At 44.8% G+C, this 23374-nt stretch overlaps 1 protein-coding gene across 1 annotated transcript; it reads right to left on the reverse strand.

The window, feature by feature from the left end:
* Positions 1-274: 274 nt before the first annotated feature.
* Positions 275-23141, reverse strand: slc6a11b (solute carrier family 6 member 11b). The gene is made up of 15 exons (XM_008290071.1): positions 23048-23141; positions 22287-22514; positions 21620-21754; positions 21192-21332; positions 20977-21058; positions 17513-17645; positions 14045-14179; positions 7934-8037; positions 7552-7676; positions 6842-6954; positions 6407-6544; positions 4739-4841; positions 4117-4217; positions 3663-3833; positions 275-2494 (listed from the first exon to the last, which is right to left on the reverse strand). Exons 2-15 carry the CDS (start codon positions 22495-22497, stop codon positions 2351-2353), a joined length of 1836 nt encoding a protein of 611 aa, XP_008288293.1. The 5' UTR covers positions 22498-22514; positions 23048-23141; the 3' UTR covers positions 275-2350.
* Positions 23142-23374: the final 233 nt, after the last annotated feature.

Consider the following 23374-nt stretch of genomic DNA (forward strand, 5'->3'; position numbering starts at 1 on the left):
ATTTTTCTAAGGATTTAACCCTAAAGTCACTGCATATGCATCAAATACTATCTGTAGTTGTTTTTTTTCTCATACTTTCCTAATGTCACTGCTTTGGAATGAGGAAAATGTCATTTTATATTATCAGATCCTATTATTTTATCTATGAAATCTTCATCCAAAGTAGAGGCACCAAAATCCTTTCAAAGTGCTTGAAGATGCAAATGTCAGCAGTTCTTTGCAGGATAACAGCTAAAGCGAGAGACGATGTTAAAGAAGAGACCAGAGTCAGTGCTCAGCTTTCCTTTATAATATTTATTCTTAAAAATGAGTAAGCAGACAGTTCATGTGTCCTGTGAATACCAAAATGTGTAGAACAGAACAGAACAGAACAGAACAGTGAAACACCTTCATTATATTTCTACAACGAGATCTTTTGAGCATATCAAAAGTCAAAACAAAGGACGTATTTGTTTTATTACAGCAAATCTTTTTAAAACTTTTTTCATCTCAACAAATAGAGGACAAATTTCTAGAAAGAGATGTAAAAATATACATGATATGATGCGTGTTAAACAGCAGGCTATCATCTCCTGATGCACACAGCTACTGACTGGCATGAACATGGGTGAGGAGGTGATAATGTCAGAATGCAGCAACACCAGAGGGACCAGTCACATGTTTGAGAGGACGTCACAGCTTAGACAGGAGGAGCTTCGGTCACTAAACACTTCCTCGATTTCCCTCATTTCTTACTCGATCACACACTTCCTCAGCTCATCAGTTCCTTAGTTCTTCCCTTGCTTTCTTTGCCTCCTCCTGAAAAACTGTGAGAGAATTTTTCATTCCCTCATATGCTCTCCTCTGATTGCATTTTCATCAGGAAACAAGGACACGAGAAAGAAAAGAAGGGAAGCAAAAAAAGTTGGACAAAGCAAGGAAGGGCGGAGGGACAGCTCTGAGCCGTTGGCGTGCTGATGGGATGAGGCTGTAACGGACGGATCGATCCGAACAATGAGACCAGCTCGTTGCCTCCTGGCACAATTACATCCATGACAGGAACTGACTGCTTCACCCCTGCAGTGGCTCAGACGGCAAAACAAGAGACGTATTTCTCATGGTAAAAGGTCGGAGACATGCAAATCAATAGCCAGGCTACTACTGAGGCATAAACCAGTGATTCATGCAAAGACTGTGTCAGTGTTCAAGTCCTCCATGTGATGAAAGGAAGCAGCAGAAGAAGGGGAGAAAACAGAGAGGCAGACGAGCAGAGGCTGAGGATGAGAAGGAAGGACAGCGGAGAAAAAGACGACGACGAAAGAATGAAAAAGAGGGAGGATAAGAAGACGAGATGAGGTTTGAAGTGCTCATGTGATGGGCGTCCATCTTCTCGTCTACAGGCGGAGAGGAAATCAAAATGCAGGGTTGGAAGCACGTCTATCTGCCACTCTGTGTTGGGCTCAGCATCAGTACTGTGGAATGACAGATATCCATGACTTCTAGGAGGACAGAGGTGTGTCTGAACTCAGCCTGCGAGTCACACACAGCTGTTTGTGGCCAAGTGAAGGTCTGGACCTCAAACTACAAAACTACACGTCTGTAAGTGAAGGAGGCTTTAACGTGTTGTAAATGCTGAACTGCCTTTAACTTCCCAAAAGGAGACATTTAGTTAGAAAGAGTGGCGCCACAGAAACCTGCCAAACACCAACAAAATGCTCGGCGGCCTCGTGATGTCAGTCAGCTGCATCCAATAGGGAGACTTTTTGCTTGTGTTGCTTGGCAAAGACAATGAATTCAAGTAAATAAGAAAAATTCAAGGCCTAGAAATGCTGCACAGCCCTCACAGTGGCAGCTGGTGCAGATAGCATTCAGGATTTCAGTGGCAAAACTCTTTGAAGACAGGAGTACGTGGTGCCCTCCTCTAGCCTCGGTGCTCAGGCCTTTCCTAGCACACTACTATGTGGAATGGTCCCCAAGCTGCTACATCTCAGTCACAGTGGGCACCAGGTACCTCATGATGAGGCACAGCACTTTGCCAACACATGTACAACACTCTGGTCTCCTTCTGAAGGCACGGACACGACCAGCAGTGACAAGTTTTAACCACATCGAGTACGTTTAAATATTAATGGTTAGAAAACAAGAGAAACAGCTGCTTTAGTCACAATGTTAACTGAAAACAATAAAAGTGTTAAAGTTTGTGCAGACACAGAAGCAGACTACAGAAACACGGGATAACTTTTCCTTTTTTTTCCTTTTTTTTTTTACAAAACAAAAATAACACTCCGAGTCATTTGTTTCATTTCCTGTGTGTGTGCTGCTGATAACGTTGTGGAGCTTTCATTCTGCTGGACAGCAGGCCGCCGGGGGATTAGAAATGCGTCTCCTTCTCTGAGATGGTGGATATTTTCCCGTCGACCTTAAGTTTTGCATCATTGGCAGCATAAGGACTGAGGGCAGCCAGTTTCCCTCTCATTTTCAGGTCTGGGCTGGGAGTGGTCAGCTTCTTTATTCTCTGCCAGACAGAAAGAGGAGAAGAGACGTTATCTCCCATCCTCTGCTAGGGACCAGTCAGGGAGTGAGAACGCATCAGCCAAAGCTGCGTCCAAATGCAGCTAAATATAAAAGTGAAATGTCTGCGCCAGCACGACGTGGGCGTCCTGTGAGTCGACTTTTCATGCTGCAACATCAACTACGTGTTGGCTAATCTGTACAGACGGCGACATGTTCTTTGATAGTCTGGAGGTGCTCTGAGGATAGCAGGGAGCGGAGCAGGACTGTGACACCTGGTGAGTGAGGGTTGGTTTGTGGACATCATTTAATAGAGTACGCCATCCAAAGCATCTGAATACCACCAACTGAACCTAATGTCCACATCTCAAGCTGTTGTTGGTATGAAAGCTGACAGATCAAAGCATAACACTGCCATAGTTTGCCATCTTCTCTCAGTTCTCCAGGCAGAGACATGCATGCACGACTGTGCCGATTTAATTCCAGACATGACCAAAGATCTGCAGAAGTTATTCTTCTATATTTCATCATGCTTAAGGTCTGCCAGTGGCCGGAGGCCAGCAGAGATCATCTCACATCAGATGTTTGCTTGATCCTCCCTCGAGCAGTGATGGGAGATCAACACGCTGTGAGCAAGTCCCACAGAGGAGGAGATACGACTAACCCTAACCCCAAAGCAGGCGGGGATTTATTAAAACCTGTCTCAAATGCTAACACAGCTCTGACTCTACTTTAAAGTGAAATTCTGTAGTAAGCTAGGCGATATTTAGCGACTCCATGCCAAATGTACGTCCCTCACACTCCAGCTGACCCTCCTATTGTGGTTTTGGAGAAGAGGAGATGTGCACAGCAGGACCTGAGTTTGTATTTCAGTCATTAGGTTTTCCTGGTGAAGCCCGCCCAGCGTCAGCCACTGCTGTCGCTGTGTGCTGAGCTGAACAGCGTCCGGTCTCTCTTCACTAATGCAGAATGATGGTCAGTCTGCAGCATTTGTACAGCTAATAACAGATACTTAGAAGCTAGCAGGGCAGGTTTGAGGCCAGTGTTCAGACGATGGCTTCATCTGTTTAGTGCAACTATCAGGACAGCGAAGACAACATATGAAATATCTTGTGTTCATGTGTTTGCTCAGTATTTAGAGGACAACTCTGAAATTCCAGCGTACTTCTTACCTCGGTGAAGGTGCCAGGAGTCTTCCAAATCATCCAGATAATTCCCAGAGGGATGCACACCATGGAGGACATGGCCATGAACCAGCCGATGCCGTAGCCCCAGTCAGGGTAGGTGTACACGTTGTTGTACTTCAGCGGTTTGTACTTAATCAAGAAGAACAAAAAAATTCCCTGCAGCAAAAAACAAAACAAAAAACAGATTCTGTTTGCAAATGTTGTTGTTTTAGACTGAGAGAGATGCTTCTGCTTCTCTGGTGGACAGATGCTACTGAAAGTCTTTTAAAGCTGGTGTGTGCAGCATGTGAACACCTTCACTAATAATAAAGCGTCACATGACTACACAGCACAAGATTATTATTTCTACCAATTATCTCCAAGATGACGTAACAAAAAGACTGCGTGAGCGTGATATGTTGTGCTGCTGCTCCTGATCTTGTGTCGGCATTGGACTCACAGCACAGATGCCCGGGGTCAGGATCATCCAGCACCATTTGATGAAGAAGACGGGTTTGTAGCCAATCATGTCCTCGATGTTTAGGTAGAATCTGTCACTACCTGAAATGCAAATAAGTGTCACTCAGTGACAGTCTGCATGGACCATCACAGTAACGATGGGACCGATGTCCTCTGGCAGCCGAGGGCGGTCCAAACACAACTGCTGACTTCATGTGGACAGAATCTGCTCTAAACCATTCTATTAATGATTCTGTATCGCATCATGTTGAATAAAATAATGTCAATGCTAATATCTGAGCCCAGAAATGACAGAAAAGCATGTCGTGTTTCTCTAGTGGCATCACATGTACTTAGGATGAGACCGTACAGACACAATGCAAACATTTGGGAAGGAGCTGCTTTAGTGCAATGGTTCTGATTTCAGGGTTAGGGTTGATCTCAGACATGTTTTCTGTGATGCACATCATTCTCCAGCAGAGGGCAGACAAGAAACGTTACTGCAGCACTGAGGGTGAAACCATGAAAAAAGGTGGACATGCTTGTTTTTATGACAAAGTTCTGTGATCTGAAAGGTGACAAGTGATGTGAGGTTTCTGCTCGTTCTATCAGCTGAATCTTACCGTACACCCAGCCGATACAGATGGACTCAAAGATGGCCACAAACAGCAAACACATCCCGCTGGCAGCGTACGAGTCAAACAGCTGGAAGACGTACATCCCTCCCTGATAGGACGAGACAGCATCAGATATGAAGTGAATCAGAGCGCCTGATCATACTTCGGCAGGATTGAAGGCAAAGACTTAAGCAGGAAACAGATTTACACTGCAGCCACCAAGCACTGATATTTCTATTATCTTATTGAAAATGAAGGTTTGCCCCACGATCCCCAGAGTGTGTTGCCACAGGAGGTCCAAGGTGTCACCGCTGGATGCTTTGATGCACCATCTATGCATCTGCAGGGCTTTAGGTTGTTGTTAAAGGTACAGATTGAAACCCTAAAGTTGCTGTTTAAACAAACAGAAATACATTCTCTGTTCTGTGGTGCTGATGCAGTGCCGACGTTTTAGAAAGATCTACTGAATATTTTAGATTTATATTACCTCCTATTCACCTTCCTTCTGAGAGGAAAAGAAATGACTTGCAGCTCTAAACAGTACAAATGAAGCAGCTTCTAACAGCTGGTAGCTCTGGGAGCAGCTAGCCCGGCTCTATCGCGCCACCTCCTGTTGGTTCATTTAGGGTTCGGTACAACCCGGCTGTAAAGAAGACAGCAGCGCTCCGGCTTCATGCTGGACGCTGCCTCCTGTTTCAGCCCCAGTGCTGGTCTCACTCCACCTTCTCGACCTCCACTCAAGACATCTTTTCTTCTGCTGCCACTAAAAGGGTCATCATAAATAAAATCTGAGAGTAGGGTTACATCACAGCTCTGAACAGCTCAGATATCTTCTACCCCATGTTTCACTGCTGTCCACAAGACCTTCTGGACTGTGTTTAATCCCACTCTAGACCCTGGTGGCGTTTTATCATGATGGCTCTTTGGCAGCTGACACAGTAAAGTGTCTGGAGCAGAGAGAGTGGATACATATACATATATATATATATATGTATATGTATATATATATCGTGGTGACAGGCAGGATAGAGGTCAAGTCACCAGACACTGCAGCTCTATAAATGAGAAAGTGACAACAAAGTACTTCACTTCCACGTTACGTTCTTGCCTCCTGTTTAATGGCCATTATGGACCACTGGAGAGCTGCACGTCTGCAGTGGGCTGGATGGAGTGCAGCGCATACAGAGACAGGAAAAGCTTTTAGTGGATGAAAGTCCTTCCTGAAAGTGTGAGGAACCAGGTTCTCCTCTATTATTGCAGCATAAAGATGGAAGGACTTAAAAGCCCAGCGGGCTGCTTGTGCTGCTCTGTGATGTTGCTCCTGACCACAGACCTGAAGGACTGGAAGCAAAGAGCCAAACACCAGGGGGCAGAAGCTCAGTTATCTTTCATATATGAACTGGTTCTGGATGAATTGTTTCAGACATTCTGATCTACATGTGGGCTGCAAATGAGGTTTCAATGTCTCCTGCTGCAGACGACCATCTACTGTGCACCTGTCAGGGCTCCGTCATGACGAGGACGGTGACGTAATCATGAGGATTATTTAACGGAACTGAGCCGAGGTGCATTTTTCTGCATAACCAGTTTCTTTGCTGTAACATGTATAAAGCTGCAGCACAACCCCCTGCATGTGGTGAGACGAGCCCAGGAGCAGCCAGAGCTGATCCTTACCTCCGTACACATGATGAGTCCGATGAAGAAAGACACGATAGACATGCCCAGAATGAGCAGCTCTCTGCGGTAGCCCCTCCTGAAGGTCTCTGGGTACATGTCCACCACCGCTGTGACCAGACTCTCCACACACACAAACTGAGACATGAGCAGAGTCGTGTTAGTGCATGTAGAGGATGCTCAGCGCTATCAATACAATCATATCATGACAATGATCACATAACAGGTAAAGATTAAACTGCAGCTGCTGTCTGTGGCTGGTTTAGTCGAAGAACACGCCACAGCTTCTCCCAGCATCTGTTCACCTCCTCCCTGTCTGCACAAAATGGTGGAAACTAAGCGTCTATGTGTGGTTTGTCCAATGTTTGGTTTCAGCTCATCAGGTTTGTACCTAGCTGAACTGGTACTCAGCATTCTCACAATTCTGGTTCTGACCTGACTGTCCAAGCCCAGGAAGATCAGCATCATGAAGAAGAGACACGCCCACAGTGGAGACAGAGGCATCATGGTAACAGCTTTGGGGTACGCAATGAATGCCAGACCAGGACCTGCATGACAGAACAATACAAATACAGGTTCCACTATGACTGTTCTCCTGAATGTTCTGAGTTCTTCTGAATCTGCTGTGAGAGCGTTTGATCAAAAAGAATACGATTGTTATTGAACACTCACTTGGTGATAGTCTGTTAGAAACACATGGAGATGGATGAATGGATAGATGGATAGATGGACAGATAGATAGATAGATAGATAGATAGATAGATAGATAGATAGATAGATAGATAGATAGATAGATAGATAGATAGATAGATAGATCTATCTATACCCAAAGCATGATGCTCTGTCCTTACTTCAGACAAACATTTCAAATCTCTCACTCTGTCACATTCACTGAATCATTCATTCTAACGTGAATAAATCATAATGTGGTGGTCTAAGAGCCTCGGTGAAGTGTCTAGAGTTATATAACTGGGCCTGTTTATCCATTTTAGCACAATATAACGGATGAAAGCACTCAGACTGAGACCGGCTCCTTCTTTCTCTACAGCGTCTGCTTGAGATGCTCTCATTACAGTGCTGAAAGTTGGTGCTAGTTTGGACTGTGATTGAGAAGCATGATGTTATATGGTCTGTTTTTCTCTCACCAGATTCCGCCACAGCCTCAATGGGAACGTTTTGTTCGTAGGCCATAAAGCCCAGCACAGAGAAGATAGCGAAACCTGCCACGAAGCTGGTGCCGCTGTTCAAACAACACAGCATGATGCAGTCCCTGAGGAGCAAGACGGAAGAGACAGAAATCACACTTACTGAAGGAGCTGGTGTTGGCTGTGACACCAGAAGTCTATAGACCAGGTGTGTCATGAACAGAAGCTAGCATCATGCCTTCCTTCTCTTCACCAGCGGGGTTTTACTCCTCGTCACTTATTCTTTGTGTACACAGGTAAACAGTCTATTTTTTGATCCTGGTTTTCTATTTTTTTGCATTTATTGTTTCAACCAGTTGTCGCCTAGCATCTCTGTTCTTACCTGTAGCAGTTATTGTTGTAAGCATTGTAGCTTCCCAGAGCAGTCAGACAGCCCAAGCAGATGGCATAGGAGAAGAAGATCTGTGTTCCTGCATCCACCCATACCTGATGTGGAAATGTAACACACATACAGACAGGAAAAAAACATCAAAGATAACCCAGCAAGTGTTAGGGTGAGATTCTCCAGTCTCTAGACTTTACTGGGTTGGTCAACTCCATTGTCCAGATGCTGCCAAATGCTTCTGTTGGGCCAAAATCTGTCACAGATGTTTAGCCGGGTTAAGGTCCACAGCACATAATTCACATTAACTTCATGCTCGTGCCCTTGTCTGCTTAGTTTTTTTGGCACTTCCACCTTGAACAGAGGGACCGACATTCAAGGTATAAGAAATATACACCCTGCTGAATGATGCTAGCAGCACACAAACACAGTCCGGTTCATTCCTGTTCCTGGTCCAATACCTCAGTCGATTACTGACAAGATTATTATGAATCAGTTTAAACCACAGACATAAAATGAAAGCCAGATGCTTTCCCATTTACAAGAGACTACCAAGATGACCACAAGAGGTGACTTTATCTTCTCAAATGAAACCCCACATCTCTGTTGTTCCCCTCATCTCCCTTTTGTTCATGCCAGTGATTAGTGATGACGTTCTGGCCCAGCTCAACTGTCTTCTCTCCCTTCTGAGAGTCACACAGTGAAGAACATGAATCATGGACTAAAATCCTAAAAGTACCTGACCCTAACCCTCACAGTGGCTAAATATTCAAATGACGCTTCACTAACTGCCTTCCATTTACGCTGCTGGGTCTGATTGATGCTGAAGAGCAACTGTGTGTTATACGGTTTAATTCAACATTTATATCTTTCTGACAAACCGTTATTGGCAGTCAAGGTGCATAAAGAATAGGAAGGTGAACAGAATTTCAATTGTTGAGGCCAAATCCTTAAAAAATGACATTGAAGAACTTTAAACTTTACCACGGATAGTCCACAGAAAGGGTTCCTTCTATCCAAAGTAGACCTGTTGAATGACATCCATTGTCTGGGTTGAGAGACAAACATCTCAAAACGTGGGCAAAACAATCCAAACTATCTGCATGGCTACATAGCAGCAGGGCTTTTACACCACGCTGGTGATGTGACCCAGTGGAGCCGTCCGCTGGACACTACTCTGGTCCAGAACTGAACTACTGAACATGAAGACTTGTGCAGACATTCATGGTTTCAAGAAGATGAATCTTACTGACTTTGGTGATCTGGACATTTTTACTCAAGCGCATCAATGGTTTTATTTAGCCACTGAACTATCTCGGCACTGACTTTATAGGTTGGTACAAAAATGTAGCAGATAAATCAAATGAGTCTGGAGCCCCTGGCTGTTCCTAACCCTAACCCTAACCCTAACCCTAACCCAGGTCGGCGTTTGTGGTCTTCTGTGGAATGGATAGACAGACAGCCCCATCCCTCAGGATGAGCTGGATGGACTTTGATTTAACACAGTTACTGAAGGTTCGCATGCTAAATGGTCAATATAATAAACATTACACTCATTTTATTGTGAACTTGTCAGTGTGCTGATGTATAAATTTAGTTCAAAGCGCTGCTGGAAATCAGCCCTCACTGAACAGGTGTTATGACTGTAGCCTGTTGGTCCAAATGCATTTCAGATGAACGGCCTCTTAAAGCTCATGTGTCTGGATATGGCCCTTCATAGAAGCTGACAGGGTTTGTTTATGCAAAGGTGAACAAAGCATGATGAAGCCGACACTGGACATAGCTAGCTGGTCTGCATTATGTGCAAAAAAGAAGCAATAGCCTCAATGAGGTCTATAAAATATTCATTCCTAATTCTCTTGATCCTTTTAGGGTCACATCCTGGATATTATTTTAATTCACAGTAATAAAGAACCACATTAGCAATGCATGGTTTGTAAAACCTGTGAAAAGTTTTACTGCAAGACTTTTCTGCCTTTCTGTATCAAATGATTATATTTAAGTCTGGAGGAAAACCAATATTTGGTTCATTAAGTACGCAGGGATTTGCACATGTACGATTCTTCACTGAGACAGCACTAAAATGTGCATTATGAAACGAGTTTGTAGAGCAACACAGAAGCCCAGAACCCACAGGATGGCATGGGGTGCTGGCGGATTCAGACTTAATGCAGCATGGCTCTTTGAAAACTCTCTCACATCACCATTCAGCTACTAATCTCATTTCCCCACCGAAAAACAATTAACAAACGCAAGGTCTTCGCTCCCTCCTGGGAGTAACCACGGTAACTTCTGTGACCTCACAAACACAGGACTGTTCCTGTGGAAGAACAGGCCTTTCTCTCCTAATGTTCATTAATGTTCCCTTTAGTTCACCCTCGGCTGATGGCCGCACAGCGCAGGGGAACCTTAAAGGCCCAGGCTCAGAGAGAATCGCTTGTTGATGTTGTGCCTAATTTGGCCGGCTTGTGTTTGGTTATGTTGAGACTGTGGAAACTTTTCTACTGTGTGAAAGCTGGATGACATCGGCTGTAAGACGGTGTTCTTGTAACGTCAATGTACCGCTCCTCCTCACGTCCCCCTCTATTTATGAACAGGATCCATAAGTACTGGATTCAGATATGTGAAGTGCAGCATTAAGACATTTGGCTGAAGTAAATTAGATTTCACACACCATTGTCTTCCTGTGCCACCCAGCCGTGCATGTAGATGGATCTATATAGGGTTAGGCTTAAATAGAAGACACTGAACATTACAACAGTGAGTCTGTGAGTTCGGTGGTAGTTTTACAAACATGCAACCGTCTCATTTAAGGTGCAATTATGTGCACAATTTAACTACAAAATGTCTACCGTGTTGCTGAAACACCTCAAAAAGTTCTTTGACCATGAAGTCCAACGGTTCTGCAAAGCTGACATCAGTTCCTCCTAAATACTGTTCATCCAACCTGAAAACATCCCACACCATCTGCAAAGCTGAGGTTTCACTTCAGGATGTCAGCAAGTCTCACTCTTTCTATCTTACTACCATCCCAATTACTCAAAGTTGGAAAAAGAAAGGCAGGTATTTTGGGGTGTGCCACTGTGTGTGCCGCCAGATGACATGAAACCTGATTGGATTTGATAAGCATAGAGTGTCAATGGAGTGGCTACGGAGGAGGGCTGGAAAAGGGCACTGAAATGAGAAGAATGAAATGTCCATATGTTATATATATATATACAGACATAGCATATGGAAGGAAATGTTTCCAGAAGTCACACTTATATTTATAGTTTGTGTGATTTAAATAGCCTTAAATCACCTCAAAACTACCTCAGATTCTTGTCATCTTTGAGCATTATTCTGCACCAAAAACAGTGTGTTGGTGAGCACAATGAAGAAACCATATAAAAATATAGTGTTTGTCCTCCAGGACCTGCTAATGGCAAATAAAACACGCTTTTATTACCAGTTGCATAGTTAAGCTTAAGTCACTCACAGATTAAGGTCTTGGTTACATCTTAAAAAGTTGACACTAAGCATGGGATATGTTCATTTAATATTATTCATTTAGTAAAACCTTGATACTACATATTACATGGAGCTAACCTGCTGTGCTGCTGTCAAAGCTTTGCACTTTGTAAGCCGATCCATCCTGAAAACTTGGCTACGAAATGTGTGTGCAACCAACAAGCCTCGGTACTTCAGTAAGTGGGGAATTAAAATTAAAATGTAGGTTTTGCAGCGAGACAACAGCTGAGGAGGAGAGGAGTGTTAGGGTTAGGGCTGAATTAACAAACACACATTTCCAGTTGTGCTGCACGGAAACAAGTGTGTGTGAGAAGAGTAAAGAGGAGGAGTGATGCACAGGACAGGCCGGAGGGTGACGAGGTGAGAGACAGCGAGAAAAAGGAAAGAGGAGAATGGGAACGGCATGATGAGTGTAGCTGTGGGCTGTTAACACCCAGCCGCACAGTCCACGGCCCGGGGAGGAGAACAGGGCCGCCATTGTCCCCGAGGAAGCTCATTTAACATCAGTGTCAGACGTAATGTCCTCTGCCAAACAGCAGCGCTCCTTTATCGCTCGCCTTCACTCTTCCAGTGCTGCTGTTTGTGTCTTTGTCAGTTTCTTTAGTGTTAGTCTGTCGCCATTTATCCGGATCGCTGTTCCTCTTTTAGCTCAGCTGTCACCTCACTGTGCAACAGCTGCCTATTGGATTAAGAAAAAATTCAGCCGAGCTTATCAAACCAGATTAAAACACTTATTTTAGGCTCTGTAAAGTCTTTCTATGCTTCGGTATTTCATGCAGTCTAAGAACACCTTTGTTCCACATTGTGACCAACAGACTGGCCCGTCTGTCCAAACAGCTACAGACGGACTGAATACGAGGCAGTTTTCTTGCTATCACAACCAGAACCTCTCAGCCCAGGAGGAGGATGGAGCAGGTGTTCAGATGGGACAAGGCTCTAAAAAGAGGGACATGATCAAATTCCCGGCTGTAATTTGCTGAAGTGCTGTGGCATGCTGTAAAATGTGGTAGTTTAAGGAGCGCTGCATGTTTTACAAGCCTGGAAAGAAGACAGCAGCACTACAGTGAAGTGATGTGCTACAGGTGGAGCTCACCTTCACCTCTGGTAGCCTGTTTCACTGATTTAAAACTTAGCGAGTGATATTATGCCTGTCAGGCTTTTCACTCTCAAACAGCAGGTACACGGTTTACCACAAGGGTTAGGGTTAGGTGGCACACCACAACACAACATGGACTTTTTGATCCAGTTGGTTCTTAGTTGAATACAAAGTGTGCTCCTACTTCCAGTCAGCAGCCTCCAATGTGCAGCCTGATCTGATGACGTCCTGCAGACCACACAGGAACAACAATGGTACAGCGAAGTAGGTACAGCTGTGTCTCTATCTGCTCCCATCTCGTTTCTCGTTCTCACTCAAACTCTACATCCATCCCAATTCACGTTGTCATGACGCCCCATCCACTGACACTTCCTAATGCTCTGTTGCCTAGCGACCGGAGCTGTCTGCCTTTTCCAGACAAGGTCAAGGAGTCCCAGTTTGTGTGCACATCTGTCTGTATGAATTATATGTTAATGTACCACCCTATTAGCCTCAAATCTTGATCTTTGAACCTTGCAGGCTCTCACAGTGTTCATCCGACGCCTGATCCTTGCATCACCAGCATGAAGACTCAGCCCACATTAAACCACACTGGTGCCACTGATGAATGAATGAGGCCAAATGTTTCCAACTAGAAGACGGAGTTCAGCATGCTGTGGCCAGAAGACAGGTACCATTTAATTCAGCCTTTGTTTTGTGCATGCCGACCAGAGTTTTTACTACAACATAGTGCAGAAACAGAGAAAAAAGGCCTGATTCTCCATCACATCTCCGGTAGCAGCACCACCTGTCCGTCTGGCAGCCACTCAGTTCCAAACAGGTGGGCGTGAGGTGGGGTATGAATTCATTCCCATGACTGTAGTCTCTTCAGCCCGTCCTGCTTCACTTCATTAGCTTCTGCTGTCTAAAACCGTGGTAGCTGTAGCACGGTGTGATCAGACTGATCAAATAGACATGACGCTGCCTCAGGCTGCCGTTCGGACAAACGAGACACAGGAACACCACATATGCAGGAGCACATGCTGAGTTTTCACTGTTCCATGATGTTAGACACTACAGAGTGTGTGACATGAGCACTGGACCTTTATGGACCTGCAGGTCTCGTCCAGCCTGGCCCTCACTTGCAAAAGGCAACAGACACAATGCAATGTGCAGGTACAGGTGTTTTCTTCACACCTGCAGTGTTTGTGGATGTTTGACTTCAGAGTTTCTTTGACAGGACTTTATTTAGTGCTGCATGTTATTGTGATAGCTGTCAGAAGGGATGAAACTGGATCAAAACCCACAAGTCAACACAGCAGTAGCAGCAGCATCACAATGAAACTGAAGCAGAAACACCTCCGAGTGGCTCAAATGTATATCTATATATATATAATAGCAGTAGTTGATGTGCTCCGTTCAGTCGGTGGCAATAACCACATGTCGCCACATTTACTACTCACAGCATTTTGATGGATCTTCAATGAGTTACCAGCAGAAGACAGAGACGAGGGCTCCAAGCCTACCTGAGGGTCAGAGAGACGGGAGATGTCTGGGTAGAGGTAGAACTTGATGCCGTCGTACGCTCCGGGAAGCGTCACTCCTCTGACTAGCAGGACCAGCAGCATGACATAAGGGAAGGTGGCCGTCACATACACAACCTGCAGATACAACAACATGCACACATGTTGAAATGTAGGAACTGTACAACAAAACAAGGGCAACAATGAGTCACTGTCACAACTTGCTGGAGTAGCTTCTCAACATAACCTGACATGATGAGTCCAGATGAAGCCAAAGTGAAGCTGTGCATAGCAAAAGCAGCCAGAACAATGCTGGCGTCTAACCAACACAGCCTCCTCGGACGCCGGTTTATCTAAACTGCTTCACAGCATCAGACATCAGACTGAATGAACTGAAAGAACCAGGAGGCTGGTGGTTTCCAACAACACAGCACTGCTGAGACCCAAAGTGAGAGAACCTGACAGTAATCTGACCGCCATCTCCATCCAGGAAGAGGAGGAAGAGCGGGATGGACGTGGGGACGATGACTCTGAGGGGTAGGTGGCATCTTTTGTTGAATAATTTTATTGTCATTTGTAACCAAAAAGCCTAAATAAAGTCTATGTAGGCTTAATGCACCTGCTGTGAATGAGCTTCTGTGTGCGTACAGGCTAAAGGCTTAGAGTTAGACACCAGGATCATGAGCTACATTAGATGACATTAGACAAGCATATAACTACAGTAATAGTTATTTTATATATAAATGTTTCCTTCTTTGGACTTCCATTTATTTTTGTATTGAAACAAGAGTAAAATAATGAAAAAATAAAAACTGTGGGAACTGCATTTATATATAATAATATATAAAACATTTCACAATCTGAAGACTTTACAGACTATCTCTTGACATTCAGCTAAACAGGAGGCACACAACCATAAGCTGTGATTTTTTTTGCCTTGCTGAACCATAACCCTTTGTTTTGTTCATTTTTTAAACTATCTAATATTGAGAGTCGGTGGTCGACTGAAACAGAAGGACACCAAGATGCACCACTCATCAGAAATCTGCTCTATGGTTCACTCAGTCAGTCTGAAGCACAGTCCCTGACATCTGCTGCTGGCCTGTACCACATAACATCAAACCCCCAGCGTCAGCAATCATATCAATTACAAGGACGTACATCTGGTAACACCTTCTATACAGTAGGTTGCACTTGCTAACCGTCAAACCAACACTCTCTTTTTACTGAACTATTCAGAGTTTGCAGAACTGTGCTCGACATCTCCAGACTCTTAGAAGCCCATTGAACAAAGGCTCTGGCCTCTTGGAAGGCAGAGGCGGGCAACATACATCCCCTGGCTTTCTGGCACTCAGTCAAAGTCCAATTGAGGACAGAACAGGACAGAACAGAGCCAGGCCAGGAGACTGAAAAGAAAAGAAGGCTCCTCTGGCCCCGTCTCTTTAACTGGAGGAGCCCAGAGGAGTGATGCTGGCAGTGTGGGAAAATGTGCTTCTCTTTGAAGCATGCACAGAAGTGCATGAGTACACACACACACACACACACAGTCACACACACACAAACACACACAGGCACACAACTTCATTCACAACATGGAAATGGGTGTGCACATACTGCAGACAGATGAAATGGATCATTCACACCAATACACACATGCATGCCTCAGTTACCTGAGTCACTTTAGCACACTGCTGTGTGTGTAGGTGTGTGTGTGTGTGTGTGTGTGTGTGTGTGTGTATTCGTGCACTTCTGGCGAGGTGTATTTGATGCAGAGACCTTCTTAATCAGACCTCAGTTCACCGTTACAGCATGAAGCTGTGATTTAAAGTCACTCAGAAGCTGGAAACATTGTGCACATCCTCAACCTTCAAACCCTGAATCAAAAGTACAGGAGTAAATGAAATCCTAAGCAAGGTGCTATTTGAGCATCCGTTTTAAGCTCTGTTAATCCGAGCTTGGCCTACAGGGAACAGCGTGGGAAAACTTGTCTCCTGCGAGCAGATCCCTCCTTTAATTTGTCAAATAAAACGATTACACATCCTAAACCTTCTTCCCCTCTTCCTCACCATCTCTCTGGAGATGAAAAGACCAATATTCAGTCTCTCCATGAACTTTTGATGCTCCACATGCTCCTTCCCGCTCACCACGGGTAAACATTTAAGCCACCGCAAATTTACTGGTCAAACTTGCCCCTGCCTCGCCGTAAATCTAACAGGGGGGATAAATGTGAGACAAACACGGCCAACAAAAGCAAACAGCTTAGCAGAGTCGGAACTGAATGGGCTGTAGGGTCTGTGGAGAAGAAAGCAGCTCTCTCTTGCAGCGAGCGAGCTGTGGTTAATTTCTCATAGCAGGACAGAGGGAGAGAGAGAGGGAGGCAGCAGAGGCGGAGGCTGAGGATACACTCTGCATGCTCCTCATGAACGCTCTCCTTTCCCCCAGTGAATGCAGGAATCAATCTTGGACCGGCTGCTAAAGCTCAGCCATGAAGAAGCATTCTCCTCTCTTACTTCACAGCCCAACAAAAGACACTTCATGGAGATATAGGCATTGCTGCCTAGTTGTTTTCTCCCCGTCATGTAGAATGTGAACCCATTATTTTTTCTTCACACACCTCTCCTCTTTTCTCTTTACTCTCCTTTTCCCTCTACTTTCCTCAGTCTGTCTCTATCGTTCTACTCGTTCTGGCTCATTGACTGTGTGAGGAGGTTTTAAGGGCTGCTAGCGCCCAGAGAAGCTGCACAGTCCTTACTGTCCTCCTCAAGGCTGCTGGAGGAGACTCAAAGACAGAATTAAAATGGAAAATGTGATTGGAGGAATACGTGGTGCAGATGCTTTAGACCTTTGTTTGCAGGAGAAAAATTCATGTGGCTTCATTCATTGGAGGAGAGTTGTTCTGAGGACAAGGAGGGGAAGTGCTTCATGGTAGCTCTAAGACCAACAGCAGAAGTGCTCCCATGAGCAGACAGCAGCAGTAACAGCAAAGCAGCACGCACACAGACAGCGCCCTCCATAATTACTGGTTCAGATGTGTTAAAAGCCTTCAAATAAATTCAGTTGTTATTGCAGAAGCATCCTGTCACACTGACGATTGTAGAAAAATGTAACCTTCAACTCAGCTCAAATGAATTGTTGGCAAAAGTGGGTTGAACAGAGTGTGAACGTCCAGGCTGCTGATAACTGATCTGATGTAAAAGAATTAGTTTTTAATTCACACTGAATAAATGCACTTGAATGAAAGGTTGAATTTTCCTCTTTTTTTCGTTGTGGTCCTAAATTATTTAGAAAAAAAATGAATTTACTAGAAGCTAAAGAACACATCTTAACCAGGGGTGCCAATAATTATGGATGGCGCTGTGTATCCATATGCTGCAAGTTTCACATGAAAGAAAGTGATCCTGACATCACACACACACACACACACACACACACACACACACACACCAGTAAACATGCATTCCTCTGTCTCACCTTGCCGGTTGACTTGGGTCCCTTCCAGATGCAGAAGTAGCAGATGAACCAGGCCAGGGCCAGACACATGGCCAGCTCCCAGCGCACCCCCCCCATGTGCTCAATGCCATCGGATATCTTCAGCACTCTGCGTCTGATTTGGCCCAGAGAGCACAGACAATGACTGGTTTACCATTTGATTTAGTCCGTACTCTTGTGTGATGTGAAAAAAGAAGCCTTGGTTAACGAGTAAAGCAGTAATCATTGCATAAAGCACAACCTCTGGAGGCTGTCTGAGATGTGTCTGCAGGCATGTAGTTCTGAATTCAGAGTGAAAAAGAGCATATTGTGCTGAATAAGTAACCCCAACACAGAAGTAGGATGATGAAAAATAAATATTTTCTTGGGGCTGCTCAGTATAAATAGTGATGTCTTCTTCTGCTGCTGGTTGGCCATATGGCCTACAGGAATATTAGTGAATTCGTCCTCGGGCGGTGGTGGCTCAGCTGGTAGAGCGGTTGTCTTCTGATCACACGGTTGGTGGTCTGATCCCGTCCACAGTCACAGTGTCCGTGGGCAAGACCCTGAACCAGAAGTTGCTCCTGATGGCAGGCAGCAGCTAGCATGGAGCTCTGTCACCATTGGTGTGTTTCTGCTCTCAGATGTACGTCGCTTTGGATAAAAGCGTCTGCTAAATAAAATTGTAAATTGTGAACGCATCCACAGCCTCATATGCTGCACATGCAGCACTTCTAGTCTTCAGCCACACTGTCATGTTCACTTCTAAGGACACTTCACAAGATAATAATAATAAACCCTCATCTTGTTTTTATCACCAAGGGTCTTTACTGTCTCGTCATGGTTTTCCTATCACCTTTCATAAATACAGCTCTTCTAACTAAACCCTTCATCCACTTTTTATCAGTAGTTTATAGAGCAACTCAGGATTGAACGGACCGACCAGCAGCGCACCACGACCCGCTTACAAGACTGTGTATAAAACTACAAATATGTTACAAAGAAAGATATGCTCAGGCAGCTTACTTCTGTGTAGAACAATGCAATCTTGAAAACGTCAGATTAACATTGCAACTACTTCCATACAAGTTTCATCTAATTAATAAAGAGCTCCGACTGGAGAGACAAGTGCCCTTCCTACAGCAAGGCCCAGATCTCATAATGTTAGTTAACATCTGCAGAGGATTGCATTGACCTCCTCTTCCTTAAATAAGATCCTGGATCAACATGGCCACCGTGCTGCTGGGTCATGCACCAGAGGAGAAGGAGGACGCCCTCTGAAGTGAGAAAGCACCTTGATGAGTGCCTCCCTGATGGAATGAACCTGCACGACACAGGCAGCAGGCAGGCTACAGACCCTGGAGGAGGGAAATCGTATCGGTAAGCTGGAGATGATGTGACACGTCACATCCTGCAACACCTTGAGCTGAGCATCAGGGACATGTTGGTGGGACGACTGCTCTGTGGTGGCCTACATCAACAGGCAGGGAGGCGCTCAGCCTGCTCCACTGGCCATGAAAAATCACTTCAAACTGTCATGGAGACTCTTGAACATTACAAAGCCTATCTGTACTGGTACCAGTGAAATGTTCAGGAGTGGATAAGACATGGTCAGCCATGACACCGTGAGCAATATATCTAGGCTTGGTAACACCACCACCTCCACCAACCAGATAGAGTACTGCTAGTCATACCATTCTCCATACTTAATGGGCTCATTTATACCACTGGGTTCCACAATTCAACTTGTTCTCATAGAACAATGGTTGCAATGGAAAAACCTTCAATCCAGATGGCTCACAGGTTCAATATGTTGGCATGTTGTCGTGTCTAGACTTGCTAATTCACCGTCCCTGTACAATATCATATTTCCCGTGCCATGGATAAAGGTGGAGGTGCAAGATGCAGGGCCTGTTATCAATGACATCACAGCTTGTCGGCGGTGGTGAATCAACAGTGTGCTTCCTGTTTGTTAAAGAATAGCCAGGCAACAGCATTGATGGAGGATGAGAAGCGAGAGTCCGAGCCACAGAGCCACACGGTGCTGCCAAATCTTTGCCACCGAGTTCACCCCCGGGGCTCCTGACCAGCCATTGATCATCATGACATGTTCTTGGTGGCCCGCCACAGACCAAGTCCAACACGGCCCCCCTGTCCCTTCCTGGTCAGCCGAGAGGGCAAGATGTGAACACCAATGTGTGTAAATACACTTGCGTGGGTTCTGAGATGTCTGTGAAGTGGTTGGATGTAGGTGTATATCGTGTTTCTACAGTGTGACTTGTGTGCACGATGTGTCTGTTAGGGTGATACATGAGCACCATGTCTAAGTTCACTCATAATATCGAGTGTTTTTAAAGGTTCAGTATTGTTCACAGTACAGCTACGCAAACACAAGGCAGCCATCATTTCTCCTGGTCACATAAATTAAGTGCAAATGAAGGTTTTGTCTTCATTTTGCAAAAGTAACATCTTTTACAAATGTGTACATTGTCTTTCTTAGAGTGCTCCATGCAGCTATAATCAGCATTAACATCTTCACTGGTCACTTGATCCATGTCGGGATATCGGTTCGCAATTATGTCCAATGTACAAAATGTTTGTTTGTTTTGGAGCCTTTTCATCAAATTCTTATCAACAATATCAGCCTTGGATGATAAAGGATCAATGCCAAATGATGGTTAGCAATATTATTTCCCCCACAAATATAAAGTTCTGTACAGATGGCGAAATACAGCTTGTGGCAGCTCCCATGTGTGTTGATGCTGTATTTACAGTACAGATCAGTCTGTCTTGGCATACCCTGTACCAAGCTAGGTCGGTTTACTGTTTCTGCCAACAACATGGTGGTTGGCTCTTTGGCCACGTCTTTCTCCGGGTTAGGTTTATGTCGCTCGCTCAAATTTGAAAATTTTCTCTCCGTTACTCACTCAATTTTGATTTGCATGCAAGAAAACAGAAAGCAATCTACACGTAACTGTTTCGATTTCAATAGATCGCTTTGAAAGGGTCATGCGCAGGTTGTGAATTCGATTTGAGCCAGCAGTGTAAACACAGCTCCTGGCAGCCAGACAGGAAGTGTGGTCAGCACTGCACACTGACAAGGCCTGATCCGCTGCCACACACATGGCTCTAGCTGGGAGACAGCTGGCCTACGAGGGCCTGCTGACACACAAATATGAAAAGGGCTGACTAATTATTGGGGGGTAGGGTTAGGGGGGTCAGCGACACAGTCTGGAGCTGTCAGTAGCTCAGCTTTTCAACAATATGGCCGATAAAAACATTCTGATGTGCTGAAGACTGCCTCAACTGACGAACATGCTGTTAGAAGACAAACGGTGAACCATGAATGTTTTAAACCCGCTGACATGAAACATTTATACTGCAGCGGATTCTGACTTTGCAAACAGAGTATGAAGTCCTACATAAGAAGGGTGAACATGACAGAAGAGAAACAAAAGCGTACTCACTCCCAGAACTCGATCACTGGAGAGGTTGCGTTGGGGTTCGTGATGTTGGTGGCGTTCTCTCCGTAATAGTCAACACAGTTCTCTGCAAATACACAGCTCGTTATTTGGTTGGTATAGATATAGATATTGATATTTTCAGGTTTTTTTCCTCTAGAAGGATGCTTATTTGATACTCTAAGAAGAATGCCCTTTTACATCGTGTTCCCTCCTCCTACCTGTATTCCAGTAGTGGCCACAGCCAGCCCACGGAAGCTCAGTGGTGAAGCAGTTGAAGAGGTAGAAAATGGCCCAGGCTAGAATCACTATATAGTACACGTTTAGATGAGCTTCAATCACCTGTGTTGCATAGCCAATCCCTGAAAAGCAAAAGAGTTACAAATGAATAGCAGCTTTTCACACGACTGCAGTCTCTGCAGCTGCCGTGGGTCAGAAGACGCCTACAGGAACACGTAGGCTGTGCACACGAAAAAAACTGTTTTTAAAAATGAACCTCTGAGTCGAGATCATCGCAGCATTTCATGTGCAAGTTCAAGAAGCAAGTTTTGTCAATCCGACTGCGTTGTAAAGTTTTCTACTTCCTCTTTAGTCAATACAATCCGCAGCCCGACATCAGAATCAGGATAGGAAGTGAGCGTTTTCTCACCTTCAAATAGCGGGCAGACTTTCCTCCAGCAGGTGATGCCTCCCTCGCTGGTGAACTGACCCAAAGCCGTCTCCAGGAAAAACACGGGGATGCCGCAGCACACGAAGAAGATGACATATGGAACAAAGAACGCACCTTTATGCACACAAACAAAAACACATGGAGATGAGGACACAGTCAGCACAACAACAAGTCGGACAGGCACAACGGTTCAGAAGTTCATTCTCAGTTCCTGCTGTATTGCCTCAATGTAAATGGAAAAAAGCAATTCACAAAATTCAGATGAAAGTGCTTGTTATGATGCCACCGTGCAGGACGACCTTTCCAGATGATGCTGTCTAACGGTGCCTAATGAGGAAAGCTGCCTCGCTGTGCATTATAAATGAAGTCATAAAGAATAACATGTTTTCAGACTTCTCTTGTTTAATTCTCATGTAGTGAAGGTTACACCTGAGAAAATGTAAAACTTCTTTAATCTGTTTTGTACCTTTTACAAACTATATCTTGCTTCCATCCATTCCTCCCAGTGTTTGCCAAACTTCATCCTCCCTTCAACTAAAGGTTTTTATGACTACATTTTCCAACAAGGAAACCTCTCTAGAGCCCAGTTTTGTCAGTGAACAGTTTATCTCCATCCTACAAACACAAATACAGGAAACTTCCTTGCCTCCTCCATTCTTGTAGCAAAGGTAGGGGAACCTCCAGACGTTTCCCAGCCCAATGATCTCTCCGGCCACTGACAGGACAAACTCAATCTTGTTGTTCCAGTGACCCCTCTCGTTGTAGTCCCCGTTGTCTAGGCTGGAGCTGGACCCTTCCGGGTCTCTGCCATCCTCTGGTTTACCGTTTATAACGGGCCCGCTCTTCTCAGCTGTCATGACGCTCCAGCAGCCCGCTGAGAGACAAAAAGCACAAGTACAGAGGATTTGTTTTAAAGAAAAAGTGACTTCATAAGTAGTTCACTTTTCTATTTCTGCTTTTTCTGGTGTATCTGAATCTGAATGCCTGTCCAATTAATGCAAAACCACGCCCATCTAATTGTCCAGTCTTATGCCTGTGAAAGTTCACATCAAGTGAAAGCATTGAAATGAATTGCTCCTGACCAAGCAGGAGGGTGGCCCAGTGAACTCCAATAAGAAAGGCTACTGTACATCAAGTGTAGTACTTCATTCACTTTTCATTCAGTTGACTGAAAAATATAGAAAACGAAATGTTTAGTACCTTTAATATCGTTTTAGCTTGATGTCAAAGTCATATCGACACGGGGGAGGGGAGCTAAATTAAAGTTACAGCGTGCGTAAAAATCAGCGTCACCACTTGCTGAATATGTCAGGATGAAGTTAATACCACGAGTCCAGCGAAATAGAAAGAAGGGCGAAAGGAAACAGAAGTGATCATGCAAATAGAAAGTACAGTCTCCCTACTCACCAGTCTCCTATGGAACAGTGGCGAACCTCCTTTTGGCTCCCGCGATGATGCGCACCAACAATCGCCTTTACAAAAACGCAGGACGGTTAAGCCTGATCAGGGGGGTGAGAAGCAGAGAGAGGGGGCAAAAGAGGAGAAGAAAACAATCTGGATCCGCGTTGAGTGAAGTGGTTTTGTTTGAGTCTCACGTCTATATAAAGGAAGCTCCCAGACGTGGCAGAGTGACGGTAGATCTCGCACCCGTCGGTGGATAACCTGCGACTGCGCTCCCACTCTCCAAGCGGTCTACTCTCAAGCGCCTCTACTTGGATATAAGCCATGTGGTAA

Source organism: Stegastes partitus, unplaced genomic scaffold, assembly GCF_000690725.1.
Source record: "Stegastes partitus isolate 25-593 unplaced genomic scaffold, Stegastes_partitus-1.0.2 Scaffold14, whole genome shotgun sequence".
NCBI classification, from domain to species: Eukaryota; Metazoa; Chordata; class Actinopteri; family Pomacentridae; genus Stegastes; species Stegastes partitus.

Excerpts from the sequence above, each read along its gene's own strand:
- slc6a11b (XM_008290071.1), bottom strand. The coding sequence starts at position 22,497 with ATGACAGCTGAGAAGAGCGGGCCCGTTATAAACGGTAAACCAGAGGAT. Across the intron at positions 8,038-14,044 it reads CCCGTCTCTCTGACCCTCAG|GTATGGGTGGATGCAGGAAC; the intron begins GTAGGCTTGGAG and ends TTTCCACATCAG. Across the intron at positions 3,834-4,116 it reads TGACCCCGGGCATCTGTGCT|GGAATTTTTTTGTTCTTCTT; the intron begins GTGAGTCCAATG and ends TTTTTGCTGCAG.